The 16812-nt window shown below is 41.1% G+C and overlaps 1 protein-coding gene across 1 annotated transcript; it reads right to left on the minus strand.

The window, feature by feature from the left end:
• Positions 1-6459: 6459 nt before the first annotated feature.
• On the minus strand, positions 6460-13901 carry LOC147632989 (uncharacterized). Its single transcript, XM_086806004.1, has 6 exons — positions 13266-13901; positions 12940-13048; positions 12653-12770; positions 11706-12515; positions 9964-11566; positions 6460-7393 (listed from the first exon to the last, which is right to left on the minus strand). Exons 1-6 carry the CDS (start codon positions 13462-13464, stop codon positions 6885-6887), a joined length of 3348 nt encoding a protein of 1115 aa, XP_086662130.1. The 5' UTR covers positions 13465-13901; the 3' UTR covers positions 6460-6884.
• Positions 13902-16812: the final 2911 nt, after the last annotated feature.

A 16812-nucleotide genomic window follows, 5' to 3' on the forward strand; every position in this document is an offset into this window, starting at 1 on the left:
GGGACTACATTTCCTCTCAAAGAAATACGGAGGGAAGTATTGACACCTAGATAAGATTTAGGTAATGACTTAAGGGTGATGTTAATCATGTCCTTTTCAAGAATGACTTCATTAATATTGAGAAGTTGTTATCTCAAGTCTTCTTAAATGTTCATTCATGGTTTCCTTTTCTTTTATATTCTCTTAGAAAGGCAATCTTTGTATCATTTTTAGCTCGATACATAATTTCTAGAGTGTTCCGAGCAAACATGGATGTTTTACAAGAGTGAATGTGCAAAACAATAGACCTTTTAACTGACAAGGCAATCGATGCCAAAGCTTAAGTATCATGTGAATTCCATCTTCTTTGGTCACAATGGTAATTTGAGGAGCTTGATGCTATATCTATTTTCCTTGACCTCTTGGAGGAGTATCAGGTGCAATTGTGCTAGGGTGGGGGTCGTCATCATTGATATAACCCCATAAGCCCTTTGCAAACAAGGACATTTCTGACCATAAAACTCCATAGAGAATAATTTGGACCATCTAATTTATCGTCTTTAAAAAGAATACCAAAAAAAGAATAATTTGGCCCATCTAATTTATTGTCTTTAAAAAGAATACCAAAAAAATCATTTGATGAGTTCTTGGGGCCATACCTGACTGCTTGAGAATTGAGAAGGAAAGATGCTAATAAAATAAAGCTTCAATTGAAGTTAGCAACGACCTTGCTATTGAACTCGCTGGAAAGCTATTGAAAATTATCAATAGAATCATCGATGATTGGAGGCTTGGATAAGTTGATTACAGAAGAAGAATCGACTTGGGAGAAATCAGTGATTGAACTCTTGGATTCCCGCGGGTGGAGAACACCGATGATCGGACGATTAGAGATGACCGATCGAGGATGATTGAAGGTCACCACCGCAATCGAAATTGGAAAAGTACAATCGGTGGACGTAAAGAAGCCACGATTGGAAAATTAGAGCAATTTCTCTGATTCTATGTAGCGCAACAATCGGAGAAGCTATAGTGATTGGAGAACGGCGATTAAAGAATCACCAATCTCTAGTCTTGTATGAGAATGTAGCGATTGAAGAAGTTGGCGATTGGAGAAGCTAACGATTTGTGAATGCAGTGATTGAAGAAGCTACCAATTGGAGAATGTAACGATTGGAGAAGCTAGGAATTTGCAGTGCAATCACAGTATGACGATTAGAAAATACGACAGGGAAATTGGAGAAAACCAATTAATTGCCAATTTCTCATAGACCTAGGACAACTGCTCAGACTAACAATTGCTTAGTCGCCGGGTGATTGCACAAACTTATCTACCACATGGCGCTTATTTGCCACATGTCAATAGTAGTACATCATGTCATGAAAACTGTCGGATAGATCTGGGTGCATGTTGACGTTGATTGATTGATAGGGTGGTGCAGACTGCAGCATTAAAAATGAGAACGCTGCCTGCTGTTGATGTTGATGAATTGAGGTGCCAATTTACTTCTACTAACTGTAATGCTACCGCTTTTAACCCGACTACACCCAATTGATTTTGATTGCGTGACTGATGTAACCACCCAACTATCAGCTATTTGTAATATAATTGAAGTTTAGAAATCTTCAACCAATTGAAACCCACACTATTTCACTATTTTGCAATAGAATGGAAGCTATGGAAAGCTTAGAGCAAATAAGGTATGAAAAGCTTGGAAGCTTGAACAAAAAACCAAGCTATGCAAAACTTAGCTTTGATACCACTATTAGCTTTGATGAAAGGAAAGTTGTAAACACTCACTTGCTCAATGTCCACAAATCAAGAACACAAGAGAGAGAGAGAAAGTGAAGAAGGCTAGTTCACTAGGAGCCTAATGAAGTACAATAATCCTAAACTAAGAATCAAGTTTCTTATATAATAGCTAACCATAAGACTCCTGTTTCTTATATAATAGCTAACCATAAGACTCCTGTTTATACCTCGATGGCCATGATAAAAAACCCAATGGGATAAAAGTCCCCATGGCATAAGTGCATAACCTGATAGTGTAGTACTACCAAATATCTAATAACCTAGTGGGATAAAATTCTCCATGGCATAAGTGTATGACCTGACAGTGTAGTACTACCAGGAAAAACCTAGTGGGATAAAAGTCCCAATGGCATAAGTGCATGACCTGACAATGTAGTACTATCAAATATCTAATAACCTAAGGGTTTGAATGTGTTCCCACCATTAGCGAATCTTGACCACAAGGCTTGTGCCTATGAGTCATGGGCTTCCCTAGGACTCCCAACAATTCTTGGTTATTACACTAGCACCAACACCACCATCCAAGATTTCGAAGACCATCATTACTTTATAAACAACATGTAGCATTCATTGCTTTCAAAGTAGTGCCCCATCATGTTCATGGACACTTTTGGATATCCTTTCATCTTGTGTATAGAGGGAGAATGCTCATCCTCCTTCTCTTCATGTTCAGGTTTAACTATGTGGGCCCTTAAATTTATGTTCATCGAGTCGATTATAAGTCTCTCCAAAGTTAAGAATTTTCTTGTAAAAGAGAACTTATTAGGACTCTGAATTTTGAGGATAACAAGGTTGTGAGGCTTGTTATGTCCCTCGTGCGATATTCGTGCTCACTGGCTGGGAGGTGGTCAATGTGTAAGGTCTGTGAATTAATCCTTCCCTAGGAGGCCATGCCTTTGACGAGGATGAGATAAAGTCATCCATTGATTACCTCAAAAAAGATGTTACATCCAGGTGACCCATGGAAGGCCAAGTTTCCCCTCCCACTAATTCCTGCCTCTCACTATCTAGCAATGTGGGGCTTGGTTGAATTGGTTCCAAAGGTAGAGACTTCCGAATCGGTTATGTTTGTGGCCTCTCAAGAATGGATACGGGTTTGTTTGAGACCTTGGGAAAACTATGAGGTTCGCTCTCACTGGTTCTATGATTGGCTCTAGGATAGGTTTTGGGATACCCTCGGGCGGGGTTAGTGGTTCATACTTGACCACTTGCTCTAACACTGGCTCTAGTTCAGCATGTACCTTCCTCGCAATCTCTTGGTCTTACTTCATTATCTCTTTTTTCAACATGGGGTTGGGTACTCCTTAAGTTTCTTTAGAAGTTTCTCATACTCTATGGGTTTCTTCTCTTGGGAAGAGTGGGTTTGAGTGGGAGATCACTAATTGTCTCCCCCGTAGGTGGCTTTGGAGCTCTCATTTGAACCACTTTCAAAGGTCATGACATCGTTTCCCTTGACAACTAATTGTGCATTTACGCACGTGCTCTTCAAGGTCTTCTTCTTTTGGACCTCTAGTTTTGGTTCATTAGCCTTTTTAGGGCACCTCTAACTATTTAGATGCTTGCTTTGAAGTTAAAGCCTGGGTTGTCTGCTTATTGGTAGGCTTGGATGTTCCTTTGACTATGCCACCCACCTCTTGGCTTGGAGACTTGTGATTAGTACATTAACAAGGATTGTGTGAATGAGTCCTCCTTATACGCTTATTAGGCTAAGGCTCATCGAAGTGGAAGCATATGCTTATGCCACCCACCTCTTGGCTTGGAGACTTGTGATTAGTACATTAACAAGGATTGTGTGAATGAGTTCTCCTTATACGCTTATTAGGCTAAGGCTCATCGAAGTGGAAGCAGATGCTTCTACCATGGGGGAAATTGTCACTTGGTTGGAAAAATCCTTAGAAGCATGTTCAAATCCACACTTATAACATATGCCTTCGGGAATGACATTGGGGTTTGGTGCTTAACTATTCGGATGCAGTTGGGAAACTAGGTGTGTGGTTCTATTAGGACACTCGACAACATGGTGCAGTTGGGAAACTAGGTGTGTGGTTCTATCAGGACACTTGACAACATGGTGCAGATCCTTACCGATGGAAACATGCATCAGTGGCCTACGTGGTGAGGTCCCTTGCTCTTTATTGCACCATGGCCTTGAACATAGAGAGGTGTATTCTATGGTTGGAGGTTTCTTTTGATAATACCCATATGAATCATATTGCTCATATGACTCATAGCTTTCTTGTTGTAGACTCCTTGAGTCCGCTAGCAAAGTCACTGAGTACGGTTGTATTGTGCGGTTCTAGGAGGGACCAATTTGGGTGGTAACACCAAAGGTGGGTATGGCATTAGCGATGGTGTGTACGCACCTCTCGGTATAGGGTTTTGATGTATGGGTATAGGGTTATGCACAACAGACCGTGTGGCAACTCTTGTTTCCAAGTGTTCCTCCACTAATGTTTGTGTTTCGCGGCTCATTTCTTCTCAAAGTTCCTTGTGCTGGTGGGTTTAAGTAGGTCTAGTTTGACGTACTTAACAATTGACTATATTATCGTTTCCAACAATTAGTCTAGGTCACGGGTGATTCTGGAAATGATATCAGATATTCTTCTTCTTCTTCTTCTTCTTCTTTTGTTGCTAGGCTCACATGTCCAGGTTCATGTGTCTGGGTTCACATATGCAGGTTCACGTCTCTAGACTCACGTGTCCAAGTTCACATATGCATATTCACGCCTCTAGGCTCATGTGTCCAAGTTCACGTATGTCAGCTCATGCCTTTTTGGATGAACTTCCCTTGCATGAAATAGGGCTATCAGGACCACACGAAAATCTAGGAGTTGGGCCTAAGTGTGCAACTATTAGGTAATAATAAGTGTATGTAATTCCCAATAATTACGAAGGACAAGAATTTTCCTTGGAATTTATAGCTGATATAGATTGTATGACAAGAAAATCTTCCAAGGATATGGGTAGATGTATTCGTATACAGGTCTTTATCGTCGTATGTACTATATTAAGCATACCTGCCTACAGGCTCACATCTACAAGTTGACATATCCAGGATCACGACTCATGTGTCCAAGCTCACATGTCTAGATTCACGTCTCTTTGCACAAGACGGTAGGCTTTGTGGGATTACGTCCCTTACCCGAGAGCTGGTTTGACCTATTTTTTGGTGGTTTTGTGGTTTTGTAGACTTGATGGGATGAGATTAAGGATCTTGATCCTAATTAATGGTTGTGATGCAACTAATTAAGTGTTTTTTTATTGTTTTTAGATGGTTTTGCATGTTTCTACTCTACCAATTCAATAATGCATGAACAAAAAATGAAAAAATGCATAAACAAAAATTGACAATTTCACTCTAATTCAACCTAATGGAGGTCAATGCTCATGTTTTCAAAGCAGATTCCACTCCTAATCACAATTGACAATTTCACTCTAATTCAACCTAATGGAGGTCAATGCTCATGTTTTCAAAGCAGATTCCACTCCTAATCACAATTGGTAAGATATCTCTTGGATCAAAGTAATGAAATCTGAGCGTCTTGGACTCCAATTTCATGCACATCACCAAAAACCCAAGCTTTTGTCCTACCAATAGATGGACATAGAATGCCCTGATGCAAAATAAAAATCCAAAATCAAACAACAACTACATCTAATGCTCCAAAATCGTATGTTTTTCGCAGTGTAACCTCTTAATCAACACCATGAAATATTGGGTGATTCCAATAGCTTGGAATGGATGGAAAAATGAAGCTAAGCCCTAGGCTATTCCTCGACACAACGATGCCAAATATGTTTAAATCAAGATCTTACCTTAGTCTCCCTCCCCGCCCCCCCCCCCCACACACGTGATCATGTGTGCACATACATACATGTGTGCGATTGTGTAATGTTGATTTCATGCATGCATGCGTCATGTAAGTGTCTTGATGGTGTGTATGGTGTGACTGTGTATACATGGTGTGTATGTTTATGTTTGTGTGTATCCATGTGCAAGTGTGCATGTATGTGTGTGTGAGCATGCAAATATGTGTGTACATCTTTATGTCTATGTGTGTGCATGTGCACGTGCATGTATGCATGTAACAGGTGCAAATGTGTATGCATTTACGTTTATGTATACATGTGTGCATGCATGTACTTGTCTGTGAGTGTATGTATGTGCGTATATGTATGTGCTTATGTGCATGTATGTGTATGTGCAAGCTTACGTGTAATTATGCATATCTTTATGTGTGCACGTGTGTCCATGCGTGCAAGGGTGTGTGTGTATGTGCGTATCATGTGTGTGTGTGGTGTGCGTGTGTGTATAGATCTATTTATGTACACATGCTTACATACCTACAGATACACACATATATACTTACATAAATACACAATATATATACGTGTGTGTATATGTATGTATTTATCTACATATGTATAGGTATGTATATTCTTTCTGATACACATGCACACTATAAAATTAGAAGATATATATATGTGTATATATATGCTTACATACTTACATACATAATATATATGTGTGTGTATGTATTTATTTATCTATGTATGCATAAGTATGTATATTCTCTCTTACACATGCACATAATATAATATTAGAAAATATGTGTGCATGTGGAGGGGTGGACACTTTACTTTCTAATGTATTACATATATATATATAAGAAACTCATTCATTGAGCAAATAACTTGATGGTGACACTTTACTTTCTAGGCCTGCGGAAAAAAAAACCCCAAACACTTGTCTTCTCTTCTCCTTTCTCCTTTCCAAAAATTCTCTCCTTTCTCCACGTAAAGGGGTAGGCACTCTTGCTTTATCTTGTATAGAGTAGAGAACCCTATGGAACTGTGTTACAAGAAAATCAAGCCATGAATGAGATGGGGGAAACTAGTGCTTAGATTTCCGCCAATTCCGTAGTACACCTCATAGGAGAGGACACCTCCACCATTGCTAGAAGAGCTTATACACCTACAGCTCAGCAGGATATATATTGTACATCTTAGAGAGCTCTTAGAGAGCTCCTACAGAAGGACATATGAAAGAAAGACTTGGCAGTACAACTATACGTTCAGCGCATACATGGCCTTACATCACACAGCACCCACATCTGCATTTTGCTTTCTTTTCCCGAGCACCTTTTCTCTTCTGGTGCACTTTCTCTGTTGCTCGTGTGGCCACTACCTCCTCATTGTTACCTATCACTGCATTTTCGATCCTGTCCATGAGACTCTCTCTCATTGCAAGAGACTGAGTATTCTGATGGACCATCCTTAGTTTCTGCACATGATTGACTGTCTGCTGTACGGACAAGCTGCTGGCAGGCTGCCGTTTTCGAGTCGGCCCCCCTCTTGATGCTCTCTGGGGACTCGTGCTTCTGTACTCTGCTCCGGATAGGCCGAAAAGCCTTGCAAACTCCTCTGATCCAGGAGGTTTCACTGCACATTTCTCCTCCTCCTGTGTGGCCAATGTAGCAACTTTATATACAATTTCATGCATGATAGAGCTACAAAACAAGATGGTGTCAGTAGCTTCTTCAAGCGTTACGTTGCGCTTCCGGAGTTGGACACCTGGCTGCGCTCTCTTCGATTTATCATCTGCATTATACAATAGCGGTTGAGTATCCAAAATTCAATTCTGTGCAAGTACTTAGTTGCTTGTGCAGCGCGCGCGCATGTCATCACTCAATAGACCAAAACGAAGAGTAAAAATAAAACCTTCTCTAAATTAAACAATCAGCTCATCTAGTAACTACAGAGACCAAAACACAACTCCACATAAATAGAATTCGTGTTGATGCGACATACATGAAAACTAGTCCGATACAATTACCTGGCCACCCACATCACCAAGCTCTAGTGTGCGCCCACACCTTGTATTAAGGTCTGCTAAGTTCTACCCTCAATAAATAATTAATCACCTGCTTCTGCAACGACTTCTTTGTTGCCATCATCGTCTCTTGCTCGGCGACTGTCTCAGATCTCCTCTTCGAAATCTTCAGAACGGCCGCCATGAACTCCAGTCATCTCCGCTCGAGAGAGTCGAGTCTCGAGTCTCGACCATCTCGGAAATCTGACTACCGCGTCGTCCTCATGCTGCAGATTTACATCTCCTTCGAGATCCTCCCGAGTCCCCATCTCCTCTTCGGGCTACGGTCCCTACCCTTTCGATGTGCTCACACACTCATCAGCAGATAGAAACACACACCCGTATGCATTGAAAGAGCGCTCTCTCTCTCTCTCTCTCTCTATATATATATATATATATCAAAACACGCACATGTCACACACTTGACCACCTGATCTCCTGACTCCCGAGATCCTCTTAGATTCCGCTACATCTCACACTTGTGTTCTCTTCCCAAGAACTTCTGACGTTAGCTACCAGCTAAGAGAACCCGTTGGGGCAGTTTTACAACAAATCCCCAAACACATTTATTTGGGCCCTTTTACATAGGGTACTCTCGAGTCTCCACTCAAGCAGCCATATATTCACATTGGCTGTGGAGAGCCATATGTTCACATTGGCTGTCGGGGTTGCCTCCACAACCCAATCCACAGTAAACTTCCAGTTAAAAAGCGATGACCTTCAACCCCGAAAAAAATGCACAACCCCAATCAATCGGTTTGATTGAAAAAAATGCATAGACTTGGTTTTATAACTAAAACTAAAAAATTTTGAATCTTTATATTCAAGGTTGTCCTTACTGTAATTTTCACAATTGAAATTGAGGAAAATCAGTTGGGGTTGATTGAAAAAATGCAGACTTGGTTTTATAACTTAAACTTTAAAATTTTGAATCTTTATATTCAAGGTTGTCCATAGTATAATTTTCACTATTGAAATTGAGAAAAATCGGTTATAATTTTGCTTGGTTTTTTTTGACATTGATCCATATTTGATGGCAATTATGTTTACACGTCTATGAGCTAGCCGTCCATGAGCTGACATGACAGTTCAATACGGAGGACCTTCACAACCCAATCCACACTTGTGATGATGACGACGACGATGAATCTCAGTGCTCGAAAAAAATATATTTTTCAACCAATCAAAATAAAAACAACTCGTAAATCTATCTAGTTTTTGTTTCTTAAAACTCTACTATATACCGATTTTATAACTAAAATATATTTAAAAAATCATTTTTTAAATAAAAGCACTTAAAATTTAACAGTTATTATTATTTTTAATTAGCCCATACAAATACACTAGAATGCTGTTTTCTCCATGGTCTATGAGGAGGCTGGTCACAGGCAGTGGCGGGGTCCCTACAAATCCAAAAGGACCAAGGGTGGCCCCTACAAATCCAAAAGGACCAAGGGTGGCCCTTCCACCCGATGGCCAACGCCCCACTCATAAGGCATTTATGAGGGCACAAGGCTGAAATACCACAAGCCAGTGGTGGCCTGCAGGCTGGAGAAAGAGGAGTATTACAAGGGAGGGAGAGAGAAAGAGTGAGAAGAGAGAGAAACCAAGGTATTACCACTATTGTCAGAATGGAGGCACAGTGCAATCGAATGTATTGCAGGGCCACCAGCAGTGGTTACTCACTGGTTAGCACATGCGTGGCCCTCAGGACATTAAGCTACACTTGACCACCAGTGGCCAGTGCACCAGCCACTGGAGGCCACCGTGTGAACAGCTTGGAGCTCGCCAAGCAAGTAGGCCACGCTTGACCACCAGTGGCCAGTGCACCAGCCACTGGAGGCCACCGTGTGAACAGCTTGGAGCTCGCCAAGCAAGTGGCATCACCAGGCCACGAGGACTCACCCACGAGCTACTGTGGCAGCTCGTTACAAGACGAGGAACGGACGGAGGAAGGGAGGGACATGATGGTCAAGAGGATCCACATAGCCAGCCTAATTAAAGTAACAGAAGAAATGGAGGGTTTTTCCCATAGCATAGGTATGCTGTGCTCCTAAATACCTTGGATGTATTTATCAAAGAAAGCGGCATATAGATGGACAACCAGAAAACCTGTAGTCAATGAACATACAAAGTAGCTCAAAATAGCGACACCACACAACGACATGCTTTATCATGTATATACACAGAAGGAAACACAATGTTTTAAGGCCTAAGGTAATCAGAAAAAAAAACATCAATAAGGACAAACTTCTAGTACAGGGACTTCCTTAATGGCTTGAGAGAAAAGTTGCCTTACCAGACCTTCTTGTCTCTTCCACCACTGCCTCATCAAAGGTGGAGTTTCTAGAATGTTCATCACCATCTTCATTCTCTGCTGCAAGCGTCAAACTCGAATGCATTGTTGTCATATCGCTTGAATGGCCAATGGTCACGCCTTGCTCCATGTTGAATTTCTTATCTGTCACCTGCCTGCTCTCCGTCATTTTCATGGTGCATGCAGCCACAATAGAAAGAGCATCTTCCATGCCAAGTTTATCATCCACATCTACCACAGCCTGTTCACTAGAAGATGTCTCAAGGTGAGGTACATCTATCATCAACAATGCTGGTCTTTGCTTTGCAGCTTGTTTGGTAGGGTCCCCTTCACCACAATTTATGACTAACTCGTTTCCTTCCATAACATCACTTGCATTTCCCATAGACATATCATGCAGCATTTTGTCTTTCTCAATCGCCGGGTGGGTTTCTGAGTATGTAGCAGACTTAGCAGACAAAATATCGCAGGATATTTGATTGATTACAATAGTGTTTGGGAGCGAATATTTGCTGTAAGCCATTGCATCTACTTCATCCATCAAACCTTCAGGTGGATTCTTCCCAAATCTCTCAGTATGATTATCAATAAAGCTTGAATCTAAGCTTCCACTGCAGCTGTAAGAATCAGAAGTAGACATGTCACAGATCTCAGTTCTCTTTGTGTCCACCATGCCATCTTGAAACTTTATCTTTGCATTCTTAACATGTTGCCTTCGAAAACAATGCAAGTCTGTCGAGGCTTGTTGTGTAGCTCCATGCTGAGAGGTTACACTACTACAGTTCTTATCGGTCTGAATGGAAGAGCTCTCAAAGGGTGGTTCTAAGGGACCTCTGTTCCACCCATGCTTCGAACAGGAACGTGACTTCATGGTAGTGATCATAGTGTTGTCTTCTATGTGATGTACAATTGACTGCTCTGTACTAAAACCCACATTCTGCATTTGGCTCTCACCTGAAGATAAATGCATCCTCAGTTCTTGATTATGTTGTTCTCTGATACCACCTTGACCTGGAGGGTTCAAATCCTTCATGTCAGTATCTGAGTCAACATTCAAGTCTCTAATGCTTGCAGATTTATGGGACCGTGCAATTCTCCGGTGATTCTGTGCATGACCATTCCCTGTGGGCTCAACAATAAAGGTATGATTTCCATTCCATGCATCCACTAGTCCTTTGGCCTCTCCGGGTTCGGCTTCAATTTGCATGTGCTCCTTGGTCTCTTCTTCTGTTGACGTTTTCATTACAAAGCCACTACTTTCAATTTCTTGGCTGCCAAAATCATGATACCGATGGTGGTCGTCATCACCATCATTGTTGGTCACATGATCCCCTGATTTTCCAAGAAACATACCACTGGCCTGCTTATTTTGACATTCCTTACATTCTCCACCTTGATGGTTGCAATGACTCCCAGGCAAAATTTTCACACCACATTCTGGCCTTTCATTCATGGTGCTAGCAGGCAGTACTGAAGGTTTGGTTGGATCATGATGCATGTCATCAGCTCCAACGCTATAAAATGATGATGCAGGCACACTTGACATTAAAGGCCGAAACATGTTTTGCAAGTTCCGACGTTGAGGCTGTTCATGTGATTGCATACAGCGAAGATCACGGTAAGTTAGAAACCAAAAAACAGGACAGAAAACATTCATGTCACCAATGCTTTGTGAAATGTTCATCAGAAGGCACATTTGAAGCACATAAGAATTGAATGCATACCACTTGCCGTTCAAATAATTTTCTGTTTGCAAGACTAGAGATCATATCTCTAGAACTCATGGCAGGTCGTGTCTGCCGCTTGGCAGGTAAGATAGATCTCCCAGAAGAAGGATTCTCGAGCCTTGAAGGGGCTTTTGTAGCTTTAGAGGCATTATTAAAGCTTTTTTTCCTATTTCCTGGCACGGCCAGTTCAATGGTTTCCATGGCATCATCACATGAGGAGACCACAGAATCCTTGCTTGTATGAGAGCTGTTCTGGTCTAAACTGGTTGAAAGGTTACAGCTTCCAGTAGTGTCTGTTGACATACTGTGCCATTGTGGTGTGTTACAATCAGATACTGCTTTCAAATAAGAGCCATTAGTCCTAGTGCTTACCCCATGCCTGCAACCTTCAGACCTGCCCCTTTGAACTGATCGATTAGATGGAGATGTGCGAAGATTAGGCGGTGGTTCTGTGGAGAAGACAGACATCATCGGTTCCCATGGACATAACTTTGGGGACAGTGATCTTCCTTGACTTCTGCCATTTGAGTATCCAGCTCTATTTGCTGAAGATGGAGATGTATTATTACGGGATAGGGTGGGGGTTGAGGATCTCGAGGTTGACCTGCTTGCTGCTGCTGAGGACCTGCCTGTTGGAGTGATGGGTCTGCATGGAGAGGAAGGTCGCATGGTAGGACTAGACCTTGTGAGAGAAGGTGAAGATGGTCTTGCTTTGTTTGTGCTGCTGGTAGATGAGGCTGTACTTGGTCGGTGAGGACTCGGATTTCCAGAGAGCGCTTTGGAAGAGGGGTCTTGTGGATAAGACAGCTGGTCTCAGCAAACAAGATAAGTCGGTAGGGATTTTGACATAGCATGACGAGCCAGAGAGCTAAGTAGATTAATGCAACTCTTAATGAGTGTAGCCCTTTGTGTAACCTTACCATTGTCAGGGTGAAGCTTCGTACCTTGGAACTTTTTGAAGCTGAGGCTGAACGCGTGAGAACCCGTCTTTGAGAGAGGTTGATGATTGCTGTATCTTGATCCAGAGACGGAAACAGGGGAGTGCCAGGTGGGGTTAAAAGCCTGCAGATGCAATAAATAATTCAGGGGAATGTTTAGGGGGGACGAAGACTGAGGGTGTTTGTTTACAACACACACACACAAAACACCACACACACAACACAATTGTGCAGCAAACTCGTGGGTTCTAAACCACAATCGAATAGTGATTCAAGCTCCAAGCTTAACTCACCAGTCGTAATCACTCTTCTCTGTGTCGAGAACAAGCAAACCGCCGCCTTTTCTTGTCGGAGTAGAGGCTGAGATACGGAACGTAGATAGCCCATCATCATACTTGATCTCTGCAAAAGCCAAAGAGAGCCCTTGAATTTTAATGCAATGAAGAAATTAGAAGAAAATTGTGACTGAACGACCCAACAAAATATGGACCTAACTTTTGCCTCGACTCATGAGAGTCCCAATTACTCACAAATCAGTTGGCGATTAAATTTACGGTTTCAAAATCAAATAGCAACAGGTTTCGCAGAGCTTCTCAAGAGAATGTAAAGCAAAAGATACCTTCAATGTCATCCTTAGAATAGTTTAGAAGATTGTTGCGCTCGCGAGCTCTCATGTACTGGAACAAGGCGAGGCCTTCGTCTTTGTCCCGCTTCCAGCCCTCCATGCTTTGCTCACGCACGTGCGGCCTAGGACTTCCATTCATGTTGTTACAGTTCAAGCGACGGAGAGAATTTATTAGGGCATTTCCCTCTTGCATTCAGGGAACTCACACAATTGCTCACGTGCCAATCAACCAAGTGGGATTCACACGTGCAAAATGCAGAACCCCGGAACTCACAGCGGACTTCACACAAACGAGCACTTGCTAAATGCAAAGCCACTGATATGACCACAATGTAGCTACAGTGCTATAACTTGTGTGCGGGAAAAATCGCAGTGAGCAGAAAAGAGAAAGAGGAGGAAGACAAACAATCAGTGAAACTCTCATTCTCTCTCGCGCTCGGTTAGCTTGCTTGCCCGCTTCCCAACAGACAACCCCTGTCCACATCAAAGCTGCGGGGCAATCTCCTCATGAAGAGAACCCTTCAAAGTAGGAAAGGGAGAGGTGCAGGGAGCTCAGAAAGCCCATCGAGCGCTGTATGTGTGTGTGTGTGTGTGTGTGTGTGAGAGAGAGAGAGAGAGAGAGAGAGAGAGAGAGAACAGTGAGGTAGCAGATAGGCCATCATTGTAGGCAATGAAAATTAAAGTAGAAAGAGAAAGAAGCCACGTGGGAGAGCCGTAGAAAGAGAAAAACCGAAGCCTACACAGCAAAAGAGAGAGAAAAGTAGAAAGAGAAAGAAGCCACGTGGGAGAGCCGTAGAAAGAGAAAAACCGAAGCCTACACAGCAAAAGAGAGAGAAAAGCCGCTAAAGTGAAGCCTGGAGGCGGGAGTAGAAAGAGAGAGAGAAAACCCGCTAGATTAGATAGAGCGGGAAGGGGGACCACGGAGTGTATTACAGAAAGGGGTCACATGTGGAGAGAGGCCTCAAACAACCAAAAAAGCGCTTGCAGCACCCTTCTGAAGGGGTGGTTTTACTCTTCGCATGAAAGGTCATTTCACACATGGCGCTTAAAAAAGTTTAAAAACAGGAAAAATCGGGCTTGTTTGGTCCTGCCTTTGAGAGGACAGAAGCGTTTTTGTCAAACCTATCAGTGATCAACGGTTGAGATTAGATTTTTCCCCTATGCTGCAACCTCTGGCCGTTTTAATACCACGGTCCACCACCCTGCCCCTATATTATGGTGTAGAATCTGTAGATAAACTAGCAGTGGTAGCCTGTAGGTTGGCAAAATCAAAGAAATAAGTTGCACTATTTCTTCCTGGCTGATATATTTTTAAGGGTAGGACGCCATTTGCAAATCGAATGACAACTCGTTTAATTATCAAAAAGAAGGGTAAATGTGCATTTATATATGTATATATATATATATATATACATGTATATGTGTGTATATATACATACAATTAAACAATCACATATGTGTGTGTACATGTAGATATTGATATATACATATATATCTTATATATATAGAGAGATATCCATATATACATTTATATCTATATTATATATAGATATACATGTAGACATGTATATCTCTACACACACATACTATTGTTTGCATGGGATTACATCTATGTATTTGTGTTAAATTATGATTATTATTATTAATTTTTATATATTAATAATCAAATACAATTTTCTCAAATCCAAGATCCCAATCTACTAGCTCAATCTAAAATTCTTGACTGACTTTAAAGCTAGATTTAAATTTTGGGAATATATTTCTCAAGTTTTGGCATGTTGATTCAGCTTTAAAATGCATTGTAAATTTGGCCCAGACCATTGTGGTCTTTATCTTATATATGGTCTCATCATAGGCCATTTGGGCCTTCTCCAAACTTAAGATCTTTTGCCTTTCATTCCTCTTTTGCCTTTCATTCCTCTTTTGCCTTTAGTTTGGTTTAATTTTTTAGCTTGTAAATTTGGCCTAGACCGTTATGGTCTTTATCTTATGTATTGGTTTGATATGCCATTTTGGCCTGCTGCATTTCTCTCTCTCTCTCTCTCTCTCTCTCTCTCTCTCTCTCTCTCTCTCACACACACACACACACACACACACACACACACACACACACACACACATGCATGCATACATACATGCATGCACGTAGGGACACTAGTAAGTATATTTAAATGTGTAGTAATAGGTCAACCCAATAAAGATAGGAGGAAATTAAATTTGCATTCAAAATGCGCAACTGCATTGCAATTCAAGCGCATCAATGCATCGAATTCAGTGTAAGCATTGAAAACCATGATAAAAATGAGGGTAAGGAGACATAAGGGTAACACTTCTGCCAAATTGGAGATTGCAATTTGAATGGCCATATCCAAGGAGATCAAGATGGAAAAGCAAGAGTAAAGCAAGAGTAAAGCATAGTATCTGCACGAAGTGACACATAAAAACATTTTTTTCCCATGGGCATATCAAAGGATATGCCAAGATGGAAAATCATAGTATATGCATGAAGTGTCACATAAAAATAATATTTGCCCATTAAGGTAGTACAACCATACAAAAGCAAGCATTGCAAAATTCATGAATCATCAAAAGTACACAAGGAAGCCATTTCAAAACAAAAAGGTTTATAAAACAAATAACAAATTATAGAGAAACATGTTGAGTTGTTGATTGGATAAGGAGAAGGATGGAATGATAAGTGTAATGCAAGTTATATGTTGCAAAGAAACACACGCCATTAGTAGAGTCATTTGAAGAAGAATGTACATTTCACATGTGTATATAAAAACACATGCCCTTCATTAATGAATACTCCTACATAAACCCAAAAGCTGGTAAACATTTTCTTGAAGCTCACGTTATTAGAGGCATTTAAAGAAGAATGGACTTTTCATGTGTATATATAAAAATGTATGCCCTTCATTAATGAATGGACTTTTCATGTGTATATATAAAAATGTATGCCCTTCATTAATGAATACTCCTCCTACATAAACCCTAAAGCTGGTGAACATTTTCTTGAAGCTCTATACGGGTTATGTTGGAAGAAACTGAGAACAAATCAATGCAAGCAATGTGTACTCAATTTTATTGGATGAGAACTTCCATCTTGCATGCAAGAACCCAATAGAGCACAAGCAAGCAAGAGTAGAGAAGAGAAGAGCTCACAAGTATTCTATTGCAAGGGAATGAATGTCCATTACTTAGGTTGAAATTCACGATGGGCCAGCTAAACTAAAAAAATGGTCTATTCACTATTTATAGTAAGCAAGTATGTACATAATCCATGCACACCATCTCTCTCTCTCTCTAGCAAGTAGTGGCAATAAACAAACATCATCTCTATGTGGATCAAGCAAGAATCAATCAAGGCCACAATCCATGCACACCATTTCTTTCTCTCTCAAGCAAGCAAGTAGTGGAAACATGCATCATCTCTCTATAAATCAAGTAAGAATAAGGCCACTACGTAGATTGTAATAGATAGAGAGTGGGAGGGAGGGGAAAACAGGTGATGATACAACACACCCTATTATGCATG

Source organism: Cibotium barometz, chromosome 12 (assembly GCF_041138505.1).
Source record: "Cibotium barometz isolate CiBa-2024 chromosome 12, ASM4113850v1, whole genome shotgun sequence".
NCBI classification, from domain to species: domain Eukaryota; kingdom Viridiplantae; phylum Streptophyta; class Polypodiopsida; order Cyatheales; family Cibotiaceae; genus Cibotium; species Cibotium barometz.

Bases quoted from the DNA above. Each gene is read 5' to 3' on its own strand.
- LOC147632989 (XM_086806004.1), bottom strand. From the start codon at position 13,464: ATGCAAGAGGGAAATGCCCTAATAAATTCTCTCCGTCGCTTGAACTGT. The intron at 12,771-12,939 runs GTGAGTTAAGCT...TTGCATCTGCAG, and splicing joins GAGAAGAGTGATTACGACTG to GCTTTTAACCCCACCTGGCA. The intron at 7,394-9,963 runs GTAAGGCAACTT...TGTATAATGCAG, and splicing joins GGAAGAGACAAGAAGGTCTG to ATGATAAATCGAAGAGAGCG.